Genomic DNA, 27272 nt, shown 5'->3' with positions numbered 1-27272 from the left:
TTCTTTAAAAGTTTAAAGTATATTTTATGCGCGAAAATTTTATATAATTTAAAATAAATTTAAATTACATCTAACTATTGCGTCATCAAATATCGTTCCTTTCCATTGACAAGGAAGTTAAGAAATCATGAAAATAAGCGACAAAATCATTTTTGCATTTTGCGCCGGCTTCCGAAATTTATGATGAAATTATTGCGAGATTATCTCATATGTGCAATAATGCGCAAGGTTCGCAGAATTTGATGTCTTCGTTCATTAATTTCGCGATGTTATTGCGTGAGAAATTAATTTCCATTGCAATTATCGCATTCGTCATCGTCTGCTCTATTACGACAATTCGTTCGTGTAATTATTAAATTGTATGATAAAACAAAATTATTATACGTTTATTTATTGATTCTATATTTAAAAATAAGATATTAATCGCGATTAACACAATTAATTTTCTTTTTCTTCTTCATGTATTCTTTCGGCGATAAGAATCTACGTTTTTATTTTCTTATCATCATTTGTAATATTCACGTCATAGAAAATTATAATATATATCGTAATATTATTGTGAAAATATAGTTAGATATAGTTAAATTATTTGCCGATGATAGTTATTTATAATGTTAATTATCGTAATAAATATATATTAATAATTCCGTAAAAAACTTTAATAAATCGATTAAGTTTTTTAATTAATGTGCTCGATGCGACGGTGGACGCGAGTTTCACGCTGATATCAATGCTCGTTTTCGCGATCGTTTGTTCGATTAGACGGATATATAAATTATTACCCGCTACTACTGCGGACACGCTACTTCCGGTTATTTCCGGAACGCGAATGTTGCGAAGGAGTAGTCACGCAAGGTAAGTGCTCCCTTGATTTTTCTCTCGGTGCAGATTTAATCCTCGATTGGACGTTCAAAAGATAATAAATAATTCCAACTATATTTTAAAAAATAATAAAATTTGTTGCTGAAGAAGAGAATGCGTATTTCTTAATCATTTTTAATATATCAATGGATAATGGATAAATTATTTATATAGAATTGTTATATATTGATATATGATTTATGAAAAATAAAGTTTTTATCGATGTTTGATATTTTATTTTGGGAATGAAATTTATTAATTATAATTATAATTAAATTTTAATAAATTTTTTCGCATCAAAATATAGTGCGTATTTAATAAACGTTACGTGAATAAAATTTTGAACAACTCTTTTTAATATAAAAAAATATTTTTATACTAATATAATGTTTTAAGTTTTATAAACAAATTTGCTTCTTAAAAATTTTACAAACTAGATATGATAAGAATATGTGTGTGTTGTTTATAAAACCGCGCGATTTTACTTTGACGGTTCTAAAATTTGCTTTAGAATCTTTTCTGCTCTAATCTTTTATTTTTATAGACTCCTTATTTTTATGGACTATTTTTTTTTTCTGTTTATTGCATTTTTCGCATTCTATATCTCGAATTGCTGCACCACTCAAGGGTTAAATTCGCGTGAGGAGACAGCCGGGGATCTCTGCTTCTTTGTCTGCATTTCTTTTCTTCTTTTAACAAACTGGCTTTCTTCTCACCTTTTCGTGCTTTTCGCATGTCTGTCGAAGGTACTTCGGATAAACGCGGCTGCCGTTTGAGCACCGCTGCTTTTACGAGGCTCTCGGATTATTATGTGTATTTCTCGTTTCTATCTTTATTTCTGGAAAAATTTCGCAATTGTATCACTCTTTTTTAACCAAACTAGCGGTTACAGAACAATTTCATAAAAATACTTATCATGAATCATAGTGAAACCGCGACCGACATTGCGATATATTTTTTCGATCTTAAATTTTATATTATAAAATAATTTGAGATTAGTTGAGTAAAAAAAGAGAGTTTGATACGTAATAATAAAACAGCGAGATTGTCAATTTAAAAAAAAAAAATCTACTATTTTTCTCTTTTTCTGGCATCGAGAAACGGAAAGAAAAAGAAAGAAAGTTGTCATCTCGCGGATGTTTTTTTCCATCGAAAAAATTGCGAGACGTTAACCCCTCCTCTCTTCCCGTGAATTCGTCGATGATGTTGCACCCCGCTGCCTAAAGCAGAACTCGCACTATTGGAAGAACAAATAAAACGAGTTTTGCCCTTCCTTCTTTTTCCTTCCCTCCCCTTCCTCCCCCCGCACAGCAAACGTTACCCTCTTTCGGTTCCCGCGGTTCCGTAATACGCGCCGAATCTGGAAAGCCGCTCCCTTTCGTAGAGAGGAGAAAATGAGGAGAGTATCATGGTCCATATAAAACATCCCCTTTTCCGCCTTGACCGGATCGGGGCGGTGGTTTTATCCGCCGGTGGCTGAAAGGTGGTTGGCAGATCCCGGCATTTATTCCCCGACCCATCTCTCCCGTCTCTCCTGCTGTTCTCCCGCAAATTTTTTTTTGCCCCATCTTTGCGTCGGCGCCCTACGTCCTCCTCCAGTTTTCTGATTCTCCCTTTTACTCTCGATTTCATCGGAAGCGGAAGGCGCGAGCTTCCAGTCGGCTGACTCTCTTACCGGAAGCGGAAACTCTCGCAGGCGGTTGTACATCTCGATCGTGTATGTATTGTAGCATGTGATATGTTTTATATATAGAGCGAAAAATTAATTAGTGTAATTCTTATCGTAAACGAGAGTGACATGAAATAATATTAAATATAAAATTACTGATATTAATATTTCTTCGAAAAATCTCATAAAGCTTTTTCAATATTTTTTGCTAAAATAAAGATTAGAGATGCTAAGATTAAAGATATTATTCCAGATTCTAAAAAGAAGTGGTATGTCCTATGTAATTTTAGAGTGTTTAAACTGCTTTTGGTACCGTCGAGTAATTTCCGACTTTATGTTGCTTACATTATATAATTTGGTTAATCTGCTGATATATCAGCTGACTCTGCGGATGTTCTTTGCAAAAAGTAATTTTAGCAAGTGCTAAAGAAGGCGCAAAAAATATCTTGGTTAATTAAATATATAAAGAGCTAAGGCTAATTAGAAAAAGCAAACTCACTCTCAATTTATTTAAATATAGGCTCTTCTTCAATTATCCACATACAACTCGGCAAATAAATGCAAAAGTCCATGTCTCATAAGCTATATGTCTTCTCGTACATCCTTAGAAAGCTTACTTTAAATATAAAATATAGGGTGTCTACTCCCTGGAAAAATATGGAGAACCTGAGGAATTTTCAAATATTTTTTTATATCTGGAAAAATCAAGAAATTTTCATGGAATTTTATTCCAACTCAGAGAATTTTTAAAAACCGATCCCCTCTTTGATAATTTTCTTGTTATATTATAGTCAATCGGCAATCCATCGATTGGTTAAGTTCTATATTACATAGAATATACAGTACATATTTTTTACTGTAGTTGTTTTTTTAGTGATGATATAAAAATGTTATGTAGGTGCAAAATGTTTATCTTACAAAAGCTACTCAGTTTTTTTAGTACATTTTCAAATCTAGCACTTGAAACTGAAAAGGCTTTTTATTTTCTCTTTGTATGAGTAAAAAGCATTAGAAGACGCATATAATAAAAAAACTTTTAGAAAATTACACCCAAAAAATCTTTAAAAAGATACTTTGTCTGGAATTTTTTAACAAAAAGATCTGGAAGATGAGAAAATTCTCAAGAAATTTTTGTACAAGATTTAAGTACGGCCCCCTAGTATATATCTGGTCAGCAACACTACTACACAGATCGATAATTAACATCTGTCCACATTTTCGCCATTCTGGAATATTTTGTTCATCCCGCTCGGTTCGTTCCCCTTGAAGCAAAACCGAAAACGAGAGCGCGCACTCGAGGAGGCGGAAGCGACGCTTGCGCGTCGCGACGTCGCAGCCGCCGTTCCTCGCCGTCGATACTCGCACCCAGACGCGTCGTCTCATCCGCGTCGTCGACCCTCTCTCAACAGTCGAACGAAAGCGAGAGCGACGACAGACGGCGAAAGTGGTGCGTCGCGCAAGCTCAGTCGCGGACGCGGCATCCGAGAAGTCGAAGGTTCGCGTATCGTCGAAGAGGGTGGTCGATGATCATTGTAAGTAAATGAAATTCCAAGGGATGATAGAATAGTTACGTATGATAGTGTTATTTATTATTACAGAGAGAGAGAAAAATTATAATTAATAATAATAATTTAATTTCCGGTTTATTTTAATTAACTAATCAAAATGGAGAATAATTAGACGAAGCATGGATCGATAATTTCACGGGTTCTCTTTGAATTATATAAATTGAAATGTATTTAATGGAAACGAGAAATCTTCCTATCTAACTGAAATTATATATGTCAGAGTTAAAATTTTAGGTAAATTGAAGTTTTAGTTCTAGTACGCAAAATAAAAGAAAAAAAAAAAGAAAGAGTGCAGACTCATATGCGATTTCTTCTGACAACGTATATGGCCACCATATGAAGAAACGCGATATCTTTTTCCGCTCTTCTCGCGCGTGTTTGACATGTTCTCTTTGCAAGGATCTTGGTAAGATCGCTTTTGAAAGCTGCTACGCGTGAAACCGCGACTTCCCGCTCGGATTGCATCGCGTCGCATAGCTCGCTCGAGAGATTATACAATCAGCGCAACTATTATTATACCAATAGCTCGGGGACATCGCGATATAAAAAGAATCGAAGTGATATTCTGTCACGAGGAAGACAAAGAAATTTTTTTTCTTCAATCGACCGCTGTGTATGTGTATGTGATTGTTCTTGCTCCGAAAATATTGACGTTATATGATAGTATCAGTGCGCGCTATATGTGTGTGTCTTATAATTACACATGTTACATATATTACACTGCATATTATATTTTAAAAAGAGAAAGAAAAAAGATATCCTAATAAGAGTTTGCCAAAACATTGTTTAGGCTCAAATACACACACACACACACACACACATATGTTCTGTGTTGTATTTTTTTCTACGATCGATGATACGATAAAGAATTATTACGCAAAAATATATATGGCAAGCATAAATAAAGGATATTAGCTCGCTTAAAAATACAAATACAGATTTACTTTTACAAAATCGGATAATTATTTATAACTTTATATTCTCCCTCTCTTGTCTCTCTTTCTCTCTCTTTCTCCATTGTCATATCGGAATATCAAAATGATTGGATTTGATAATAGTTTGCAAACACCTTACGTATAATTCTAGATTAGATTATATTTAATTTTTCTTTTTTTGTTAGCAAAATAACATACTCTTAAATTTTACGGATTTTATTATATATCATGATACGTTCTCTTTATTCTGTTACATATTCTATTCTACTTTAAATTATTTAATATTCTATATTAAGTTAACTTATGCGAATGAGGAATCTGACTTACATACATTTATTTCAAACTAAAAATTGAAAAGAGCCAATTTCTATTGAACAAATGGTACATTGCATCGCGTAATAAATCACTGTGTGCGTAAATAAGATAATTCGAATATTTAATAATTTCAGAATAAAAATATAAACCGAAGATACATACACAAACTCAAAGACAGAAAGAGAGAGAGAAAATCGCTGTTACTAACTCCCGGCGAAATATCAAACGTTCTAAAATCGCGAGCGAGACGCGCATTCGGGTTACAGCTGAGGGTTGACGTCGCGGATGCGGCCACGTGCTATCTCAAAATAATTCCTCGCGTCCTTAACGTCAGCTGGTCTGTCGTCATGTCGTCGCTACAACACGGTTCCGATCACGACCCGGTTACGCGAACAACGTCGATCACTTCCCGACGAGTCAAGAACCGTTCGGCTGGAACGTTTTTATTTGTCGACGGTGGAGATGCGGTTGACGAGAGACGTTCCCCGAACACGCTTTTAGCGACGAGCCACTCAAATTATTTTTGCAAGCGAATTGTGTGCACGCTTCTCTCCGCAAGCGGCAATTCAATTTATTGTACAAGTTTATGTAGCGAAATATCGCTTTAGAATTTGTTTTCTATATTTCTAGGAGCGGAGAGAAATGTACAGCGCATTGCGATAGAATATTATTAATTGTCACAAATCTCTTATTTAATTCTAATTAAAACAATAATAGCGGTGCATTTTTATTTTTGCCAGATGCGTTTTTCTTTTCGGTCCGTTGCGTTGACCGTGCATCGAGCTCAAAGACTCGGGACCTTGAGAGCTTAACCAGATCGATTGCATAAGGGATCGTTTTCAGCGACAAGACGTAGAAGGGGCAATGGGGAGAGGGGGAGAGAAGAACAGCGGTCAAATCGATCTGTATCGAACGGCCTCGATCGATAAATATCGACGAGCGCTTACATTCGTCGCTGTCACATTGCCCTCGCGTGTTCAACTGTCAAAGAGAGAAAGAGAGCCGAATAGAATCGAGTAATTTATGAATCTCGGAATCTTTATGAAACCTTAATTTAAGATCTGTGGGATCCATGAATAATTTCGGCAATCGAATAATCTGCGATGCGGGATTCTTTCGAGGGTCGAGAAGGAAATTCCACGGATCTGAGGATCTTACAAGTCGATAATCGCGCGATCAGGAAAAATCGTCGCGTGTGAGCGACACAGCATCGTATTATTTTTGAATTCTTTTACGAGGATTGTTTGTTTCTCTATCCGTTTGCCGCGAAAAAGTTATCGAGCTATTGACGAAATATACGAGCACAGGTGTAAAAAAAGAAAAAAAAAAAGAAAAATAGACGCACGAGAAGCGACAAAGTTTTTTCGCTCTCCCGGTCGGAGAAACTGCTCGAATAATAATATAATCATATAACGCGATTTATATTTTTTATATTTTATATTAGTGACATATTTACGAGTGCATGTGCGAGTTTTCCAAGAATCGTATATCGTGTATTCAAATTTGTTCGCAATTTGTATCGGGGTAGCGAGCAAGTTCATACATCAAGGTTTGCGTGATATTAACGTCTTTGATAGTTACCGACAAATAGGAAGCTGTAGCTTCGTAATGACTGGCGTTTATATATGCAAAATCGCGATCGCGACATCGACCGTTGCTGAATATTTACAGTCATCTTCGACGGACAATCGAAAGGCGTAATCCCGGAAATCTATCGCCGTGGAATGCCATTGAATTTATTTGATCGCTTAGCAAAAGTGACATATCTATTTTCGAACCACGTGCGATGAAAGGTATAAAATTTCATGATAATAAGATTTTATTTTTCAGTTATCTCAAGTATACAGATTTACTGTTTAATATGAACACTTCATGTCTTCGCTAAATTTTTATATCATCATCTTATTATCGAACGCACATGCAAATTTATTATGCATTCTTGAAAACAACGTATCGCAATATTTAAAATCATATTCTGTAAACTGCATATTTACTATGTAAGCCAACTGGGACCGATAATGTGTAATGCAATTAGACACTCTGACAACTTGGGAAGCCAGGCAGATAATGCGAAGCGTTTAAAAAACTAACGGATTTTCACGGTCTGCCGTGACTTTGCGAATAGATCGCGATTTGCAAATCGAATATACCTGAATGACAAGAGACCGACAGAGATGGAAAGAGAAAGAGAGAAGAGGCGCGATGCGAACGATGGCGCGGCGAGCGCGGCAAGTGCATCGCGACGCAATCGACGACGCGCGACCCACGTAACTCGGCCAGTGCTTTTCAGTCCGTCGTAGGGGCCGAAACTCGACGTGGGTGCCCGCGATAAGAGCACAAACGTGCCTCGCTTTGCTCGATCGCGATCGCGAAATCCGAAGAGTCGTAGATCCGAGGTCGAATGTCTTAAGATATCCGGGGGTACAGATCCAGGAGATTAAATGTTCAAAGATCCAAGGGTTTGTAGATATACGTAAATATTTTCAAATAATTCATATGATCGGAGGAACCGCGAATTTTAGAGTTCCTAAATTTAGAGATTTAAATGTCTAATGATTTGTTTGATCAATAAGAATGAAATCAAATGTCAAATGTTCTCTCCAAGTAGAGAGAAAAACATACGATATAGATTCCACGGTGCAAGGATTAAAAATTCAAGGATCGAAACGCGCGTCCCGCAATTTTCAAGGAATCTAAAAAAATTGAATCCTGCGAATTGTGAAAAATCGACGTGCTAAAAAATTTCACAGCGAACAAATAAAATTAAATTTCTAAGATTATCTTAATTCAAAACTTAATGGTCTTTAATTTCGGGAAAAATTGCAAAATATCCGGATCAAAGCCCCAAATATTACGCGGAAAACATCGATGTCGAAGCTAATCGTCGTTGTTCAACGAGAGCGAAAACCGATCCCGCGTTACGTCGACGATTTAATAACAGAGCTGTGTGTGTGTGTGACCCTCGAGACGCGCGGCGCTTTTGGCCGGATTCCATCGCGCGCTCGCAGCATCCGCTGGCAGCGTATTCGCGAATTCCGCCTGCGGGGACTCGGTTGCGCAATCGCGATTCACGAGGATACTAACCCGTCTATCTGACTTCTTCGATTTTCTCTCTCTCTCTCTCTCTCTCTTTCTCTGCCGTCTTCCGAATCTACGAATACGCCGTTCGATCGTTCCCGTATAGCGAAAGAGAAAATCCGATATCGCGGTTGTTTACCCCCTTCTATCCTGAAATTAGATTCAGCGACTAATAATAACGGACGGATTTTATTACGTGGTACAATGTCTCGCGTGGAAGAATGTAACACGTTTTGTTACTCTGCGTCTAATAAAAATCGTGCGATATTTACGAGCAGTTGAATGGAACAGTGATACGAGTCAATGATAATAAATCCTACATTTTAGAATAGCATCGAATTATTTTAGCAACGTGATGTAAAATGTTCTTATTTTTTTTAATCTTAAAAAAATATAATAAAGTCGATTTTTCTGCGTGTTAAGTAACATCGCACAAATCCTCTTTTTTTTTTTTTAAATAATAAAATATGACTTTTAACATTGTTCCACGAATTTATTTATAAAAAGAGGAAGAAAAAAATTGCAAGTGCCGCGAGAGAAGCATAATTTGCATCGCGAGAACAACGCTCCGCAGTGGCTGAGACTAATTGTAAATGAGATAGTGCTGATAAAAGTGATGTGGGACTATGAAGAGATAAAGAGAGAGAGAGAGAGATACTGACGAAGGTGGTATTACAAGGCGTCGACAATAAATCAAATCCGCGTGTTTGACGTATAATACTTTTGTATGCGCGAAATCTGCGACACTCTATGTATCGATCAATTCACGGCGAAGGTGCCTGTTATCATCGCAGCCCACCCGTTACGTAACGCTTGACAGCGGCGGGATTTGTGTGAGATAAACAGTATTGTCGAGAGATCCGCCGCTCTTTCGAACCACCCGGTATGTGTGGCGATTTCGCGTCAATAGTGAGATGAAAAAACTGCGCGATCTTTAAATATGTATGCGATGAGAGAAAGAGAAGAAGAGATATTAGAGAATACCTAAAGATACTTTGACTAAATTTAGACTGGAAAAATTTACATTGGCGCATAATTATTGTGCAAAGTCTACAACAAAAATTGAGGAGCTTTTGTGAACGAAGCTTCGGAAGTGAATAATTTACCTTTTTTTAGTTAATGTCAAGTGTATTTTAAAAGAATTTAAATTTAAGATGTTTAATAACACGTATTAAAGTATTCAATCTTAAAAACTGTTTTGATCAAAATTTTATTGACCGAAAAATCAATTCAAAACTTTTAGAAAAATATCAAAATTACATACACTTTAAATGCTAGTATATACAATTTTCGTAATTTTTAAAAACAGTTTTTTTGCAGATTTTTGTTGAATATTTTTTTATATTTAAAGCTGGTTTAGATCTCATTATGGATGTTCAATTATTATTTTAATTATTTATCAGGAATATTAAAATATTAATATATAAAATAATGTTGAGAATATATTAATATTGAAAGTAATATCGCGAATTTGCTTATAGGAATAACATCAAGGATACAAAAGAATATGATTTATTATTGTACTTGGCACAGTGCGAATCGGTGTACCTTTTGTGCAACAAAAAGTACGTATTTTGCAAGGTGCTAAATCTCGCGTTGGCAAGGATACGCGGTCCGAGAATTAAAAATGCATCATCTGGCTACGCGCACACACCGGGAGGTTATGCACATCGGATGATAGGCGATACTCGTAAACAATACTCGTAAACATGCCGCGGATGGGCAAGATCATGGCCTCATCCTGCCGTCGTTCTAAATCGAATGTTTGTGTATATGTGTGTTTTATGAGATAATTTTATTTATATATATATACTTGTAAAAAACTTAGAGCACATCTTTAGCTCTAAAAATGACGGCAAGGTTTCGGAATTTCGCTTCTGACTTCTGCGTTTAGCGCTAAATATTTATATCTTTATTAAGAGAGGATATATATACACTCTTGATATATAAATTAAAATTTATCTCCATTCTTAGCTTGTACGATGGCTTCCTAGTGTTACGTTTAATATAAGAAAAGATTTATGATCAAGTGTCATCAGCTTCAATTACTGTCAATTTTAGAGCTATTAAGACTCAATTAAGACTTCTTCATCTATCGATGAAAATCAATGTAAAGTTGAAAGAAAATTGGAGAGACTCGAGAGAAAAAAGTTTCGTCTTTCTTTATATATTTGTTGGTAACAAGACGGAATGAAGATATTAGATCTTGTCGCGCTGAAAATGAATTAATATAATATAAAAATCTTTTCCCACTCAATATATACAAATAATATATAAAATAGCTTAAAAAAACAAATTTGGATTTAAATTTGACATATTTGGCGCTTAAGACGAATTTTTCTCTAGCGAAAGTTATCATTTATTGCATTTTTGCACGCTATATATATATATTTTTATAAATCTCAAATTATGATTCTATTATAAAGTAAACTATATCTGAAATTAATTGAAGAGTGGTTTTGTTGTTTAATTGACCCGCAAGAAAGAATGATTAAAAAAAAAAACAACTTATTGCCAAGATAAGTCAATATATTAAAAAATAGAGCTATATAATATTTTTATGTATATATGTATATCTTTCAATGATTATCGATTAAATTCGATCGCGTTGAAGCTAAATCGCGATAGCCCTGAGATCAGATCAATTCTTTCCGAATGAAACGAGACGTGGTGCAATCATCGCAAGCACGCCGTCGACCTCGAGAACCGCGCCAATCTGGCCGCGCGTCTCGGACCTCGCACGTCTCACAACAAACCGCTCGAGTTTCGACCGGTCCAGCGGGTTGAGTTAGGTGCCGGGTTAAATATGCGGTCGGAATATCGAGAGGGGAAAAGGGTAAGACGGAGGGATCCAAAATAGTGACAGCTTGCGCAACCGAGCACGTGGAACCGGTGGGACCGGTGGGACCAGTCGCGCTTCTCTCGAGTCTCCCTTATCACTGACTGCTTTCTCTCAATCTCTTTCTCTCTCTCTCTTTTTAATCTAGATTAATCGTCTCTTCGATTATTCTTTCGGGAGAGAGTGTCGTTGATGAACAATTTATTTGTTAGATTACATATTTGTGTGTGCGCGCGCTGTAAAATAATAAACCACTCGGTTTTTTATCCTCTTTTTCTTGCGTAAATTCGTTAATTATATTCGTTGACTTTTCTACATTTTATTATAATTTGATTATAAATCACCTTGCTAGGAAACAGCAATAAAATTTATTTATTACTTGTGATGGAGAAGATGAAATTCTTTTACTAGATTGCAGAAAAGAGGATATAAAAGTTTATAAATGATATGTAAAGACTCGAAGTCCTTGCAACTTAACTGTGTCATAAATATCTCATACACGAATTTGATACTAAAAGAATTTACGATATCTTGTTCTTTATATCTAGTTGACATTTTGACATCTATGACGAAACTTTTATCAAAAGATAATGTATATTCCATCACATACATACATACACACACACACATACACAAAACATCATTAAATATCTTTTAAATATTAAACTACTTTTTAATCGATCTCACAATTTAATTGTTCGCATCCTGATCGAGAACGAAGTTTCCTTAGAATTTTTCGCGAGTCCCTTAATCTTCGATGTTAAATCTATTTCGGCAATTTTACTTTAATTCAATTTTACAATATCTCACTTTTTCATTTGCGGATAGAAATATTCAATTATCTTTTAATATACTTGCGTCAAAAAATTAAACGCAGGCGAAAGTGCATCGACTCGCATCTTGATGCATTTTATCACTTCAAAATTGTCTCGTGACTATATTTGCTTACACAGAGATTTCACAGCGTAAGAAACAGTACAGCGCGTCGTTTTAAAGCTTCCCTTGAAATTAAGTCCAATCGAGAGAGCGAACGAATCAACGTAATTTATTTCAACAAATGCGGATTCTCGCAGTCAAGGAAAAGCGAAGCACAGGAACTTTACATAAACGAAGTAAGAATTATTATGAACGAACGTGAAAGATCGACGAACATACATAACATATTCATAAAAATATGATAAGTTATGCTAAATCGAAATCGATATGAATACAACGAGGCAAGAGCGTACATATTAATGCATCTCAATAATGTGTTTGTGTATGTATGTAATTTACATTGATATCTGTTGGAATGTACTATTCGTTTGATCAATGATCGTATTATGTATTAAAGCTTTTAAATCTAATTTACTCTGTTTATCACTCATATCACTCATTATCACTCATATTCAGATTTTTGCGGATTATTTAGATAATGTATTCGCTCGTTCATTCCTTAATTCAAGTAGATTCCAGTTCGCACACAATGTGCGTTGAAACTGGCCTAGTGTGCCCGCGTACGTGATTTACACACGATCACACGCACTATCACATACACGCATTTGGGATCCGCTGGTCAATTTGCGGCAATTACTTGGCTGTTGCGACCGGTTAAAGTCACTTAGCCTCCGCGTAGATCCGTGCGCACGAATCATCCGCAACGAATGATTCCATCATCGGACTTTGCGAATCGTCAACCGCGAAAAAGACGCGCATAAAAAGATCCGTAAAATTCTACACATGCCGCAAATTTGGATTAATAAAATTACAATTGAAAATATCTTGCCTCGAGTTGACGCCACAAATGCTAAATTAAATATGGTGTAATACAGCTTTCAAGAAAGCTCCTCTCTTAAAACGTGGTTAATAATTAAATTAAAAGGAAGGTGATAAATTAATTAGCATGTGTAGAATAAACATAATCGATTCTTGTATACTTACGCTACTTGATATTTTATATACAAATCAAATATTAAATTTTTATTTATAACAGAGAAAAAATTTTTTTTAGTTTATTCAAAAATCTATAAAAATCAACAGATTAAATTTGCATTTGTTATATTTTTTTCTCTATTACATAAAATAATTTAAGAGACATAATTTATTTATAATAATTAGTTTTTACATTAGGAAAAATTATCCGCTTGCTTAAGATGAAAATATTCGAAGCTTGCGAAGATCAGCATTCAACATGGCTAATAGATTTAAAATTATGCACGAATGCAGACGAGACGCGTTGTGTGTTGTTTAGACCAATATATACATTCGGGTTATCTTTGGGGTTAAGGCCAGATTAACTTTATATCTCGTGATCGAAGAAAACTATAGACGTAATCATGCCTACGTAAGCGAGTCCGTGGATCTTATTATGCCGAAGAAACATGGCATTGAACGATTAATATTACATACTGCTAAAATATTTTTTGGCCTTTTTTAATTGAAAGCAACAGAAAAATATCAAAAATAAAAGCTGAGAAATTTTGTTTTATTTTTTGCTTACGATATATCTTTTTGAACAAACGTACAAATTACATAAATTAGATTTTTATTACATTTTATAGTTTATTTTATTTGATTTTTCACTATATTTTTCCGTATATCTGTTGAAAACGTTACTTTTCTTATTTCAATTCTCTTACATGTTGGCAAAAACGATATGTGACGTTATAATCTTTGTCACAATTACGTTTAAAAATAGCGATTGACACTTTTTATAAAAAATTCAGATTGATGAATCAACTGCTTTCCAGTAATGACTATGTTCACATATACATATATACATCGCTATGTTAACAAACATGTATGACGTAAAAGAGATCGCCGTATCGATATCGCTTTACAATCTGAGAAATAACGACGGTTTTTTCATCTCGTGAGGCGTGTCTCTTGTCAATCATCGAATGCTCATCAGCAATAAACCTGTGAAACGTAATCTCATGGAATTCCAAATTAATTTCGGTGCAGTTATATCCCAACTTAACGCGCAACTTTTCCTCCTTTTTTCGAAAAGTTCTCTTCGTCGGATAAAATAGTCGTCACGTTTTATTCATGCGACATTTCGTAAAAACGTTTCGAAGACAAGGCGCGGAAAATGGCCGCGGCGGAGCGCGACGTGCGGAAAAAGCCGTCGATCGGTGATCACGAGTCGCCGGTTACATAAGCGCCTTCTCATAATTACAGCGAGCTTCTGCTTCGCGCGAGCTGAAGGAGAAAGAGAATAAGAGAGTGGGTCAGAACCTAAATGAGTGAAGAGAGAGAAAGATAGAGAGTGCACGAGAGGGCGACGATGACACCGTTGTCAGAGTACGAAAGTCCAGATAGATGTGAGAGCGATAAGGATAGTGATGTGCGTGCAGTACACCTGTCAATTAACATCTATAATAATAGAAAAACAGAAGAGGGAGAAAGTCCGAAATTATTCGAAGGACATTTGAAATTGTTAATTATTTTGTTTACATTTCTATACATTTCTATATATCTACGATTGTGTAATCAGAAGAAAATTTTATAGTTCAGAAGAATTAAATATACAGATCAGCCTGGAAGTCTTAAATATTATTACCTAAAGAATAAATAATATACATAATAAAAAATAATATACATAATACAATAAGCCCATATTATAAGAAAAAAAAAAATTAGTGAATTTTAATATGATTAAATTGATATTTATTTATCTTGAAAATGATTATTTTTTCCCCTAAATTTAGTGTGCGTGTATGTGTAAGCATTTCTTCATAAAAAAGACATTAGTTATTTAAATTTACAGTTCTATAAATTTATATATTTTTTTTTGCTTGTACCTTGCTTTCAAATATAGACATATTTATGTATACACGAAGACAGAAGTGCCTTGACACATAAATTTAGGCGCTAGGGAATAAGGGAATATATAAGGAAAATGCATATATTGTATATGCTTCGATATAATATATGAGCTTACGAAATAGAGTTGTATATTTTTATCGATACAAAATAGAGAAATGTTTCTTAAGAAATTTCACGAGTAAATTTCTGAAAAAGATCAAAATTAATCTTTATTTTAAATTATAACTAATGTGATTCTTTTGAATTTATCATGGTTAATTTATTAAAATTATTTAATAAACTAATAATTATATTATTTATATTTAAAAAATAATGAATATCTTTGTTTGATATATCTATAGCCATTGTTGACAAAAAAATGATAGCTATTAATTATATCATATTGAAATTCCATTCATATGAATGCATCATTGTGTTTATAATATTACATTCATTTATTATCATTGGGGAAGTAATAATTATTAGATTAGTATACATAAAATATTTGAACGTTATAAAGACCAGCCTTTTCGTCGCTTTCAAAAGATGTTCTTTCCGGTTTAAACATCTCGTTCGACAGTCAGTTTTAAACTTCCCCAGTCACATGTGCCTCGTGACAGCTGTCTGTACATCCCACACGTCGCCGAATGATAGCAAATGCTTTCGTTGACAAGCACGTGTTTACATACGGAACATTTCGTGTGAGACGAGTGTCTAGAGTTTCGTATCGTGTTCGAGTTTGGAATCGTGTCATGCGTACCGCGTGATTCCGCGGGCAATATATACGGCAGCGTCTACATATCGGCTATGTGTCATAACGCGATGTATCGTCCGATGTATTGGCGGTCGTTAGATAAGAACGGCATCGCTGAATGATAGCAAATGCTTTCGTTGACAAGCACGTGTTTACATACGGAACATTTCGTGTGAGACGAGTGTCTAGAGTTTCGTATCGTGTTCGAGTTTGGAATCGTGTCATGCGTGCCGCGTGATTCCGCGGGCGATATATACGGCAGCGTCTACATATCGCTACGTGTCATAACGCGATGTATCGTCCGATGTATTGGCGGTCGTTAGATAAGAACGGCATCGCTAGTCGATGAAAGGAATTCTAACTAGTCGAGCGTTGCATGTTTTTGTTCTTGGAGTGAGCGGCTATTGTAGCAATTACGATGGGAATAATGAGATAAACATTTATCAGCTCGTGTAAAGCCGTCGTTTAAACGAACGGTTCGGTATATTGTTTTGATCAAGCAAGTATCTTTCTTTTGCTCAAGCTTCTCTCTTCCCCACTTTTCGTTCTATTTCATTAGATTTCATTTTATTTTAAATTCTATTAGAAACAAAAATTATTTTTAAATTATATACGCGTGCTCGATTTTTGTCCGATAACACTAGTTTACAAGGTTTTGTGCCAAAGCATTTGGACACTGTTTCTAGAGTAATTTTAAACGCTGAGCACGAATCTATCATCAACAAATTTCTATTAGGTCAGATTTTCGAGAAAAATGGGATGAAACCCCCCCAAAACGCGTTTTTTACCATCTTTGAAAATTCGTAGCAGACGAACCAGATGTGCAAGAGACTTCAGACAGGGCTCAAATGAAAGCTTCTGAAAGCTTCTTCAAATGAAAGTCTGCTATAAATTTTCAAAAATGATAGAAAACGCGTTTGTGGGGATTTTCAACCTCGTTTTCCTTGAAAACCTGACCCATTTTGCCTTGCGGTTTTGGATTCAACGCCCTAAAATAAAAAAGATATATTTATATAACGTTTCTCGATTTATTATTATCATTAATTTTTATTTTACAAATGATAATTACAAAAAAAGGTTGCAACTTTCATGTTTGAGTTGTTCGTATTTTCACATATTTTTTTTTTTTTTATTATACAACCCTATGTCGTGTGTATTGTGTTCGCGTGTTCTTCTCTTAAAAGAAAATTTATTTCTAAATTATATAAGATTACATTTTTTACATATATAATTAAATTTAATAATAAAATATTTCTTTTCAAACTTTTCATAAGTTTTTGCGACAAGTTTTATCGTATCTCCTTCGCAATCTTTGCTTTTCGGTCCAAGTTACTTAGCCAAGTTTCGGATTAACGAGTCGTAGGACGAGGGCACGTTCTCCACGCCGATGTCTCGTGATTTTGGTTACAGTGGGCTCGAGCACGAGGATGAAGTATACAGCGTGCGTCAGCTGGCCGCACGTGATAGCGGTGCCGATTTCGTGAAATCGGAGAGATCGTTGCTGACCCCGGTGGCGACAGGTGCTATCGAACCAACGTCGGACTCGTGTCAGGTGGTGCTGAACGACGACGAGAAGATTTCCACGAAGGAATTGGCCGTCGACGACGAATCGAGAAGCGACGATCGACCGCTCGCCGTCACCGCGTCCATCTTCCGTTCGGCCAACGGAAAAGACGACACGCGAAAGGACGACGACTTGCCGAAACAGGCACAGAAGAAGAAGACGTCTGTGCGAATTCTCAAGGAGTCTATCAACGAGTCGCTGAAGGAGAACGACGAGCCGGTAGCGGCAGATCGACAGAACTGCTGCCGGCCGGCGTTTGCGAAAACACCCTTTATATTCCAGGTACGATTATATGATATTCGAGAGGATAGAATTGACGTGTTTCTTACAGGGTGTCTTACTCTTTGGAAAAATATGGAAGACCTGGAATTCTTAGAGATTTTTTTTTTTTGTATTTGGAAAGCTCAGGAAATTCTCATGGAATTTTATTGGGACTCAGGGAATTTTGTAAATTCTCTCTTTGATAATTTTGCTCTTAAAATTTAGAAATTCTGATTATTTTATTGTATGATAATTGCAACTCTTATCGCAGGATATGTCTAAAGTACGAAAAACAAATTTTAATTTATTTTTAAAATTTTCTTCTAATCTAATATTATTTTTTATTGAAGATGTTTTTCGGGTCACCATCGCTTATCGATGCCGTAATCCCATTGCTTATTTCTCTTATCGCAGAATGATAAACTAAAAATAAGCAACGTCGAAATTTTTCGTATTTTGGGATAATGTAATCGAATTCGCACTCTCTTGAGAGAAAGAGAGTGATTCGTTACAGAGACGGATAATTGTCAAGGGGGCAAAATTGAATTAAATATTTCAGTTTTTTATATTTTTTGAAGTTTTATGTACTTTTTTAAATCATTGCTCGCGGTATTTTAATTATCCCTTATAAAAACAAAAATAATATATTCTATATTTTATAAAAACATTTTTTTTATTTTTTTGAGTATTATATAATAAAAATAATATTTGATAAACATTTTTTAAAAATGAATATTCTAATTAAGAGAATCTAAATATTCTAAATTCCTAAATTATATAAAAATATCGAACATTCTGAAATATTGTTAATACAAATATTACAATTGAAGTCACCATTAAGCGCCGACGTAGCAAGTTCTAGGATGGCTATCGCTGTTATCTGGAGTCATAATAACGCATCTTTGGCCTCCTCCCCTCTAGATCGATCATGCAATCTTCGGTTTCAGGGTAAACCGGCGGTAGAGCGTGATTCCTTAGACAGTGTCGGACGTCGTGATCGTCCGCAGGCGGTTACAAAACATCTGTTCACGCCACTCGTGCCCATCGTACAGCAACAACAACAACAGCAGCAGCAGGAACAACCGCAACTATCGTGCCGACCGCCGCCGCAGACGGCCACAGCGAGTATCTTCGCGCCTCGCACCGAGGACATGAACAAGGGTTTCCTGACTTTCAGCGAGGATCAGCCGGGTCTTACCAGTGCGTATTCCGTCAGAACGAACTTTTTCCAAATAAATACCAGAAAGGGATTGAACATCTTGGCAACTCTATCTGTCCGAAATGATTTTCGTCTTTCGTTCTATTCTTCGTGAACACCCGCGGATAACATATTTGAAATTTTTTTCGGGAAAAGAAAGGAAAACGCATGCTCATAAAAAAAAAAAGAGAATATGACACATGAGTTGACGTATGAGAATTATTTATCGTTTTAATAGCACATTGCGTGTGATCTGTAGAGAAATTTTATCCGATTAGAGATATCAAACGCAATATTAATTATTTTCTGCAATTTTGTTTTTTATTTTACTTTTTTTACCTTTGACTAAATTAAATTGTTTGACTAAATTAAATTTGATTTAATTTGACTTCCTCGAATGAAATTTAAAATCTCAGTTTGATCGATGGAACTAATAATTTGATATGCTATATACTTAGACTTTATGTCGAGGTCTTCAATTTTCGTCATAGCTTATTACGCTATTTTTACACTCCGTTTTCTGATCAATATTTAATCATCATTCAGAATTCATTAAGTAATTAGATAGAAGAGCCGTGTGTTAAATCGTATATTTATTTTTTGCGTTTTACAGTGTTGAAGGACGAGCCGGAGGACCTGACGCATCTCGCGCCTACGGCTGGCGATGTATGCGTGCCTCTCGAGGACACTCCCTTCCTGTCGGATATGCTGGACGAGTTTATCTTTGGCAACGATAACTACGGTTGCCCTCTGCTGAGTCCGGGCGACACCCTGACACCGGAATTGCGTTCCCCGGATCTCTCGGAGTCTCTTAAGGAGACAGATCTGGTGAGCACTACTACTAAGAGCAAGAATACGACCGATCGCCTGGCCGATAGTGACCCCTTCATGTACGGCGACTCGCCTGGAAGTCCCTGTGGTATCGACTCAAGCACTGTGTCACCATCCCTATCGAAATATCGGCAGGTGAGCAATCACGATCTTTGACAAACTAAAGAAGATCTGTATTCTTTTAAGAGCGATGCCTTTGAATTTTATCACTATTGATTCATTAAATAAAAAATAGTAAATATTAAATATTGTTTATTAGAATATCATTATAAAAATTTTATATTGTTAATAAAGCGATAATTCATTATAATATGTTATTAATATGGTCATTTCACAGAGTCCCGAGCGTAGCGTGGACTCGTTAGGCAGTCCTACGAGAGGTAGTGGTGGCGACGGGCTTTCCGAGGACGAAATGCTCATGTTAGGTATCAGCGATAATATAGGAGACGACGAGCTTGCCCTCAGAGCGCCCTATATTCCCATGTCGGATCAGGACGAAGCATTGGAGTTGCTCATCAGTGACGACATGGTCATGTGGGGCTCATCTCAATCTGATAAAGGATCTTCAAAATGGTAAGTCGCATCAGAACTTAATAATTTCAAGTGAAGTAAATATGGTATTATCTTTTTTTTTTCTCGGATATATCTCTCGTTTACGTTTCTGTTGTTTCTTTTCTGGCAGGCTACTCGACGATCGAGAGCAGCGAGGATCTGAGAGCAGTCTGGCACAACTGTTACGAACCGATCAAGCGGTATCGCGGCGATACAACGATCACGGCGGAGGTCTGATGAACCCGCTCTTCGGACAAATATCTAAGAAAAGTAAGCGCACATTTTTCCAGTTTCTCTGTCTCCGCATGTCTCGCTATGTGTAATTATATTCTTTATTCTTATTATCTATGAAACTTTTATTTTTATTTGCTTTAATATTATAGACGCAGCCTTCGAGTCCGCTCGATGGTCCTCTAACCAGGAACGGACTGACCGTCCTAATAAACGCATCCACTCCGGACTCAACGCGGACTCTCAGAGCGAGCACAAGCGCCTCAAGTGCGGAAACTCGACTTTCGAGCACGTAAATTTTGACGGCACTTTGTTGACGAAGCAGCAGCGACCATCGACGACATCCTACAAAAAGTCACCACAACTGAGTCTCGACAACACTTGCAATAGCCAGCTTCTGCGTCGTCTCGTATCACCACAGATACCGTGCATCGTATCGTCACACACAACGTCTTTGTCCAACGATGGCAGCGATGAACATTGTCGCGGGGATATTTCCAAGCAACGTGCCCGCATTCTCAATGATATCATTGATCTCGTTGAGACAGAGGACGATCACGGGGGAGGAGGCGGAGGTGGAAATCGTGTCGGCGACGATCTAGATAGGATTGGAACGACGAGCCGTAACCAGAATCCGACCTGTGGCGGCAGCAGCGTGCTAATGAATCTCCTGGTTTCCGGCTGCGATGTGAGTGCGGGATACGTTTGCTTGATGAAACCGAAGCCGATGGCGAGAAGTATCGCGAACGCGTGAGAGCGCTTCCGGCACAAAATTTGACAAAAGTCTGAAGAACCGCCTTTTTTTCAGCCGCCATTTCGTCGTCGTTGATTCTCCCAAAGGCGAGACAAATGATCTCTCGATAATGTAGCGAAAATATTCGGAATTCCGGAAATTCGCGTTCCCTCCAAGAAGATTAAAATAGAATGCGTTTAGAAAGAACTTTGGCGTTAAAAATTGAAGACACTACTCGTTTGAAAATCATGTAGTTCCAATCGCAAACTTGTGCTCCGAGCACAGAAATATCAAAGTTTTTTTCGAACTATAGAGAGAACTTTGATTTAAATCGAGATCAAATACATGAGATTGTCGGGTCGGTCAAGGACAATGCACGTGTTTATTTGCTAGATAGATATTCGACAGATGTAAATGTGTTCACATTCGCGTATATATATTATCCGTTGCATTCGTTTGTCGGATGCTCTCAGCAAAGATATTTCGTGTTACAAAAATTGTCTGAAGTCAATTAAGTCGCGGTATTACTTAATTCTCGCGAAAAGCAATATAGATAAATTTCACGCGCTATTCACAAAAAGCCACAAAAAGCAAGATTGGCGATCGATTTTCACAAGATCAAAAATATAGATCTGGACGCGAGAGGGGCCAGAGGAGGCGTCGAGTTGGTATCTGATCGTCATCTCGGGCCGATGGAAGTTCTTCCTACTTTTTATACATGTGTGTTGCTTGTTTCTTGAGCTCGCGTCCGCAAGTCCGAAGATCATATCTGAGATTGCAAAGTAGAGCGGAAAGAAGGGAAAAGCGTACAGTTTGGGTTTTAGAGAAAAAGGAAATACAAACCGAGTCTGTTGCGAGTCAAAGACATAACCGAGCGAGATAGTTTCGCTCGGTCGTTTAATCCTAAAATGCACTGCGCGTTCGATGTTTATCTTAGATACGGAGATGTAGATACATATATATAGAATATAATTTAGGCGATAATTACGCTTTTTCTCATATTAGAAATGAAAAATAAAGAATTAATGTATGTGATGAGAAGAAGAAAGAGAGAAAGAGAAAGAAAGACCTCTTGTAAGTTGATATTTACTATGATATTTCTAGAATTGTATATGCGTTTTGTTAGAGATTTATATATATTATATAAAACGTTATTTTTTGGAGTGCATTTTAGAATTAAACGAGCGATACTTTAGAGTCACGTTATGTATACAAATTGCAAAGTATATGGAATTGTTGAATGTTATGGAAAATACATAGAACATCGAATCACCTGATTAGCTGCGTTTCGTTTCCTTCCACTGTCTTCCCTCAACATCTATCGTCGTCCCGCGATTTTACCATTAAATCTATCGTCAAGGACCATAATTTTTAAATGTGTAATATAATTTTATATTGTCGTCCAAATCGTCCTTTCAATTATCAAAGGTTGAAGTTAAAATTTTTTAAGTGAAAAAAGAGATCAAAATTACTTGGATATATGTGGAAAACAATATAAAAAATTAATATTTAATTGTTCGAAATAAAAGAAAAGATGATATATTTTGAAAAGAATATCAATTCATCTAATTTCTCTGCCTTATCTCGTGATATATCTTTTTCTTATAATTTTATATAGCGATTCTAAATGATTATTTTTTCTTATTATTCATAGATCAAATACTCTCAATATCAAAAATCCTAAATAAAGTGATTTCATCAAGTAACTAGAAAAAAGAAAAGATATATTGACTAATAATGAATTATTGGATATACATATGACTTATTTTCAAATTCTTTGTTCGCTTGATAGCGAGGAATCGCGATTCCCAGAATGGCTATCGTTCATTACGATTTACATGAAACTTATTTACGCCAAGTATACATTCCAGATCAAGCAATGTGATAGTCACGGTCGCTTTGCTTAACATATATTATGTTCACATCCATTGATGATCAAAACGTCTCTAGAGTCGCTCGAACGACGAAGGGCCTCGAGCGTTAAAAAAAGTCTTATCGAAAAAGCCTTTATGGCCTGTTATCAGCCGCATGATCTCTCTTCTCCCCTCTATCTTTTCCCTTCCTTTCGCGAAACGCAGCAATATCCTTCTCGATATCTTCTTCAAATCGACCGCAAGAAGGGACCTCATTTGCCGAATATTTAAAAATTAGGCGCTTATTTAATATTAACTCATTTTCGCGAAGTATAAAAATATACTTCAATCTAATTGCCGGCGAACTTATTGAAAGACAACATTTTATTCACGAATTTTTAATAACGTTTGTAATTAGTGAAATTATCATCAGCCTACATAACTAATTATCTATCACAAGCCCGCGGTTCTTAAAGCGTTCAATAATTCTCATAAAAATAAAAATTTATCGAGAACATCTTGTGCATCTTTTCCAATACATCCTGTATAAAAACGGCATTTCTATCGGATTCTTTCTCTTTCAGGATCCTCTCATGAATTCTCGCAACGTGCCAATCCTGTTATCGAGGAACCTGACGACCCCGTTGTCCATCAATGTGGACAACCAGATAATACCACAGTGTTTGAACGCGGACAACATCGTATCTCTACCCGATCATCTCAGCCCGGACACCAGGAAGCACCTGATCGGGCCCTTCACCGGCGGCGGTGGTGATGGCGGAGGAACAACACCCATAATTTCACCCACGACGTCCGCGATGGCGTCCTTCGACGGTTTCGATTACGACGGATCCACCGCGAATCTGCTACAAATCGGTCCGGATCTGCTCGGCGGCCTGTTGGACCGAAATCTGGTATGATTCAGCGCGCGGCCGCATCGAAAGACGATTCGATCGGAGGAATTAGAAGCCGGATTCTTTCGACAGAAAGCGAGAAGATTCAGAATTTGTTTCCCTATCTTTTTTGTACAATATTTTGCTACAATCGATATTTTTAAGCCTTTGTTAGATTTTTTTTTTGTTAATTACAATGCGAGATGTGTCGCACCTCAAACTGAAAACTGCTTCGGTTCACAAACTGAAAAATGTCATCGTTGTCAAAAATTATTTAAAAAATGTTCCTGCTGTAATCCAACTCTTTCAATAAATACATAAAGATCGAAAATTAATGCTGGTAATTAATTAGTTATTGTATGGGGTGCAACATATCCAATTTCAGTCATTTAGAATCATTATATACTAATAATAAGCATAGAAATAACGAGGAAAAAGATTAAACCACGTTTGAAGCGCGATTCATCGTATATTCAAAAAATATGTCCAATTAATGTAAAAGTGGCGCGACTCGGGCTTAGGTTAAAATTTAATTGATATTTTTAAAGCAAATTTTTTTATATAAAATGTGATTTCTTCAAATAGCGAATTTGACTCGCGTCACTTTAACATTTAATTGACCGATTTAATTTACATTCTTCTATTATGAAATTTTTGAGCGAACGCAAGTGTGTGCCAATTGGCCAAGTATGCCAACGATTTTTACGAATTAGTATGAAATGAATTATATTGTATAAAAATTAATACGCTCGAACTGCGTAGCGAATTAAATTTGACGAGATGACGCTTCGTTGTAGAAATTACTAAACAAACCATATCTTACACAATCAAGTCGAGTAGAAGGCTATACCGTTTTTATAAAATCGTTTTATAAAAAAGGGAGATTTTCGTGCACACACAAATCTTAACTTTATTCCCATCATTGTGTGTTCCTTATATCAATCAATGCACTATAAATCTTCTCGACTGTACATTGCATCAAAATATGTTGATAAATATTATCTGAAAATAAATTATTTTGTAAATTAAAACCGATATTCTAGAAGATTATATTCTACCATGCAGGTTGTGATACTTGTACTAAATTTTTGTTTGATTATGTTTAGCTATTTCCACAAAATGATGTTCAATATATAATACAGTTTAAAATAATACTATATGCGTATTATCAAGGAAGAAGTAAGGAATATAGTAGCTAAGATATTATCTAATAATAATTATCATGATCGGATTAATGTGTTCATGGATTCATAGATTCGGAATAAAAACATATTTCAATTTTTGAAAATAAAATTAGCGGAATGATTGCATATTTTTAACTGGAAAAGAATGAGAATGTTATAGCCTTCAGTAGCTCGGCCTGTCTTTTTTTAAAATTGTATATAAACAAGTGCATTTACGCGCATTGGTGCGCATGCAAGATTATATATCATTAATTCAACTAATAATAGGATTCGATACTAATAAAAGTGTTAAGTTGGGAGCGATGAAATGATGATATCGAGTGCGAAAAATTGTTAATCGACGATTGCTTCGCTTTAATATGGAAAAAAAGGTAGCAGCTAAAAAAGGAAGTGCTTTCCAGTATGATTTTTATTTTTAACGCGATGTTAAAATTACAAAATGGAAGCATTTTTATAGCATCTTTTTTTATTTTTCGCATAATTTAGTTTTAACATTCCTTAAAATCGTGCTTCGCGAATATTTTGTCAATGAAATAATAATAAAATAACACGCTAGAATATCGATTTTTCATCCTGATTCCTGAAATTGACGAGCATGACAAGCCGTAGGCGTTGCTGCTTCCTCAGCATCGAGTATCAGTTATGATGTCGACATCTTTTTGTCATTATCGTTGTCGTCGTCATTACTGATTATTGTTACTGTTATTGTAGTTTCTAGTAAACTCTACTAGAGGTTATCGTTTGTTGCAACTGTACTGTATAATTGCCTGACATACAATCAATTAATATTACATAGTACTATGTTTATCGCTGTGATTATTACCGCTGCGACTATTATATGAAAATGTATACATATATTTTTTTTATTATGTGTAATTATATTATTTTAATACTTTAACATGCATACAAGTCTAACCACATTATAACAATGTTGAATGGATTGCTAGTATAATATGGACACATGATATGGATATGATAGAAGGTAAATAAATGATGTTTCTAATTAATTAAAAATAGATTATTTATCTTTTTTTCTTCTAAATCCTATTTCCGAGAATGTTTAAGTCTTTAATTTCAATGGCAATGGGGATAATAATTTTAAATTAAATACTGGGATTAAATAATTTTAATTAAATACTGGGATAATAATTTTAAATTAAAATTGAAAAATTTGATTTCTTTCTTCTTAAAATTGATGTTTTCAAATATTTCTATATTATAAGTGCTTCAAGTTAATAAAAAGAATTGCATTTAAAAGTATCATGTCATTATTTCACATTTTTTTCTCATCACATTATGCTGTTTATGTTAATCATCATTTATATGTTTTTATGTTAATTATAAATGAATCATAGTCATCTTAGTCATCTTTAATGCATCAGAACGATTCTGATGCAAGACATACAGGCAATGTGGCAAGTCAATTTGCTACATTACTTATATAAAAGAAGAAGGAAGTGCGTGTGCGCAGCTGAATACGCCTACAAAGGGAAAAACATGCTGGAGCTGGAGACCATTTAAGACAGGGATTCTCAAGCTCACGGGTCATCCGTAAAAACTCAATAAACCGATAATCTGAATATTTATTTTCTTCTCGAAAGCATCGTTATTGTAATTATTAAAGTATCTAATTTTGTGTCAAATTGTCGATGTTTCGCTTCTCTCGCGAAGGTTACTAGAATTATCTAGCGTGAGTTTTCTCTTTTTATTAGAAACATGCAAACGGAACGCGATAAGATCCGAGGTTTGAGAATCCTTGGTTCGTGGTGACGTAACGGAGAGGTGCAGTGACGCACCCAGCTGTTGACCGCAATGGACCCCTATGACAGGCTCGCGGTCGCTTGCGGTTCGACCAATCGTCGTGCTACACGTCCGCCTGACGGATGTAGCCGAGCGTGGCCGATAACGCGCGAACGCTATCGCATCGCGTCAGTTTGTTGCATCAGCCGATAGATTGTGGATTATGGGTGTGTTTATGCGTTCGGTTATGTCGAGAAGGATCAGTTGACATCGAATGGTGGTGCGGTATACTAGGTAGAGAGGCGACGATTGGAACCACGATATATTAGGTCATATAATAAATTCAAAAGAAGTCATCATCGAGAGATTAGCGGAAAAAAGAGAGAGAGAGATTTGTGTCGTCGTATGGCGGATTATGAGCTCCTCG

General features: G+C 35.9%; 2 protein-coding genes across 4 annotated transcripts in view; both read left to right on the top strand.

Moving 5' to 3' along the window:
• LOC115234518 (hypoxia-inducible factor 1-alpha-like) overlaps positions 1-26119 on the top strand; it is a 43121-nt gene extending 17002 nt beyond the window's left edge. For 2 of the 3 annotated variants that reach the window (XM_029805654.1, XM_029805651.1), the window contains exons 8-14: positions 17216-17651; positions 18578-18830; positions 19442-19794; positions 19997-20232; positions 20342-20481; positions 20595-21130; positions 23613-26119. In XM_029805654.1, coding sequence (XP_029661514.1) covers positions 17216-17651; positions 18578-18830; positions 19442-19794; positions 19997-20232; positions 20342-20481; positions 20595-21130; positions 23613-23948 — 2290 coding nt within the window. In that variant the 3' untranslated portion in view covers positions 23949-26119. The remainder of the gene's footprint in view (positions 1-17215; positions 17652-18577; positions 18831-19441; positions 19795-19996; positions 20233-20341; positions 20482-20594; positions 21131-23612) is intronic. The other variant, XM_029805652.1, reaches the window with a different exon arrangement.
• An 851-nt stretch (positions 26120-26970) lies between these two features.
• The window catches only part of LOC115234231, an 8211-nt gene continuing 7909 nt past the window's right edge, over positions 26971-27272 (top strand). The window contains 1 exon segment of the mRNA XM_029805091.1: positions 26971-27272. Coding sequence (XP_029660951.1) covers positions 27261-27272 — 12 coding nt within the window. The 5' untranslated portion in view covers positions 26971-27260.

The sequence above is a fragment of the Formica exsecta genome, unplaced genomic scaffold (genome assembly GCF_003651465.1).
Source record: "Formica exsecta isolate Colony F162 unplaced genomic scaffold, ASM365146v1 scaffold2, whole genome shotgun sequence".
NCBI lineage: Eukaryota > Metazoa > Arthropoda > Insecta > Hymenoptera > Formicidae > Formica > Formica exsecta.
The sequence above is the reverse complement of the archived record's forward strand: the minus strand, read 5'-3'. Positions and strand labels throughout refer to the sequence as shown.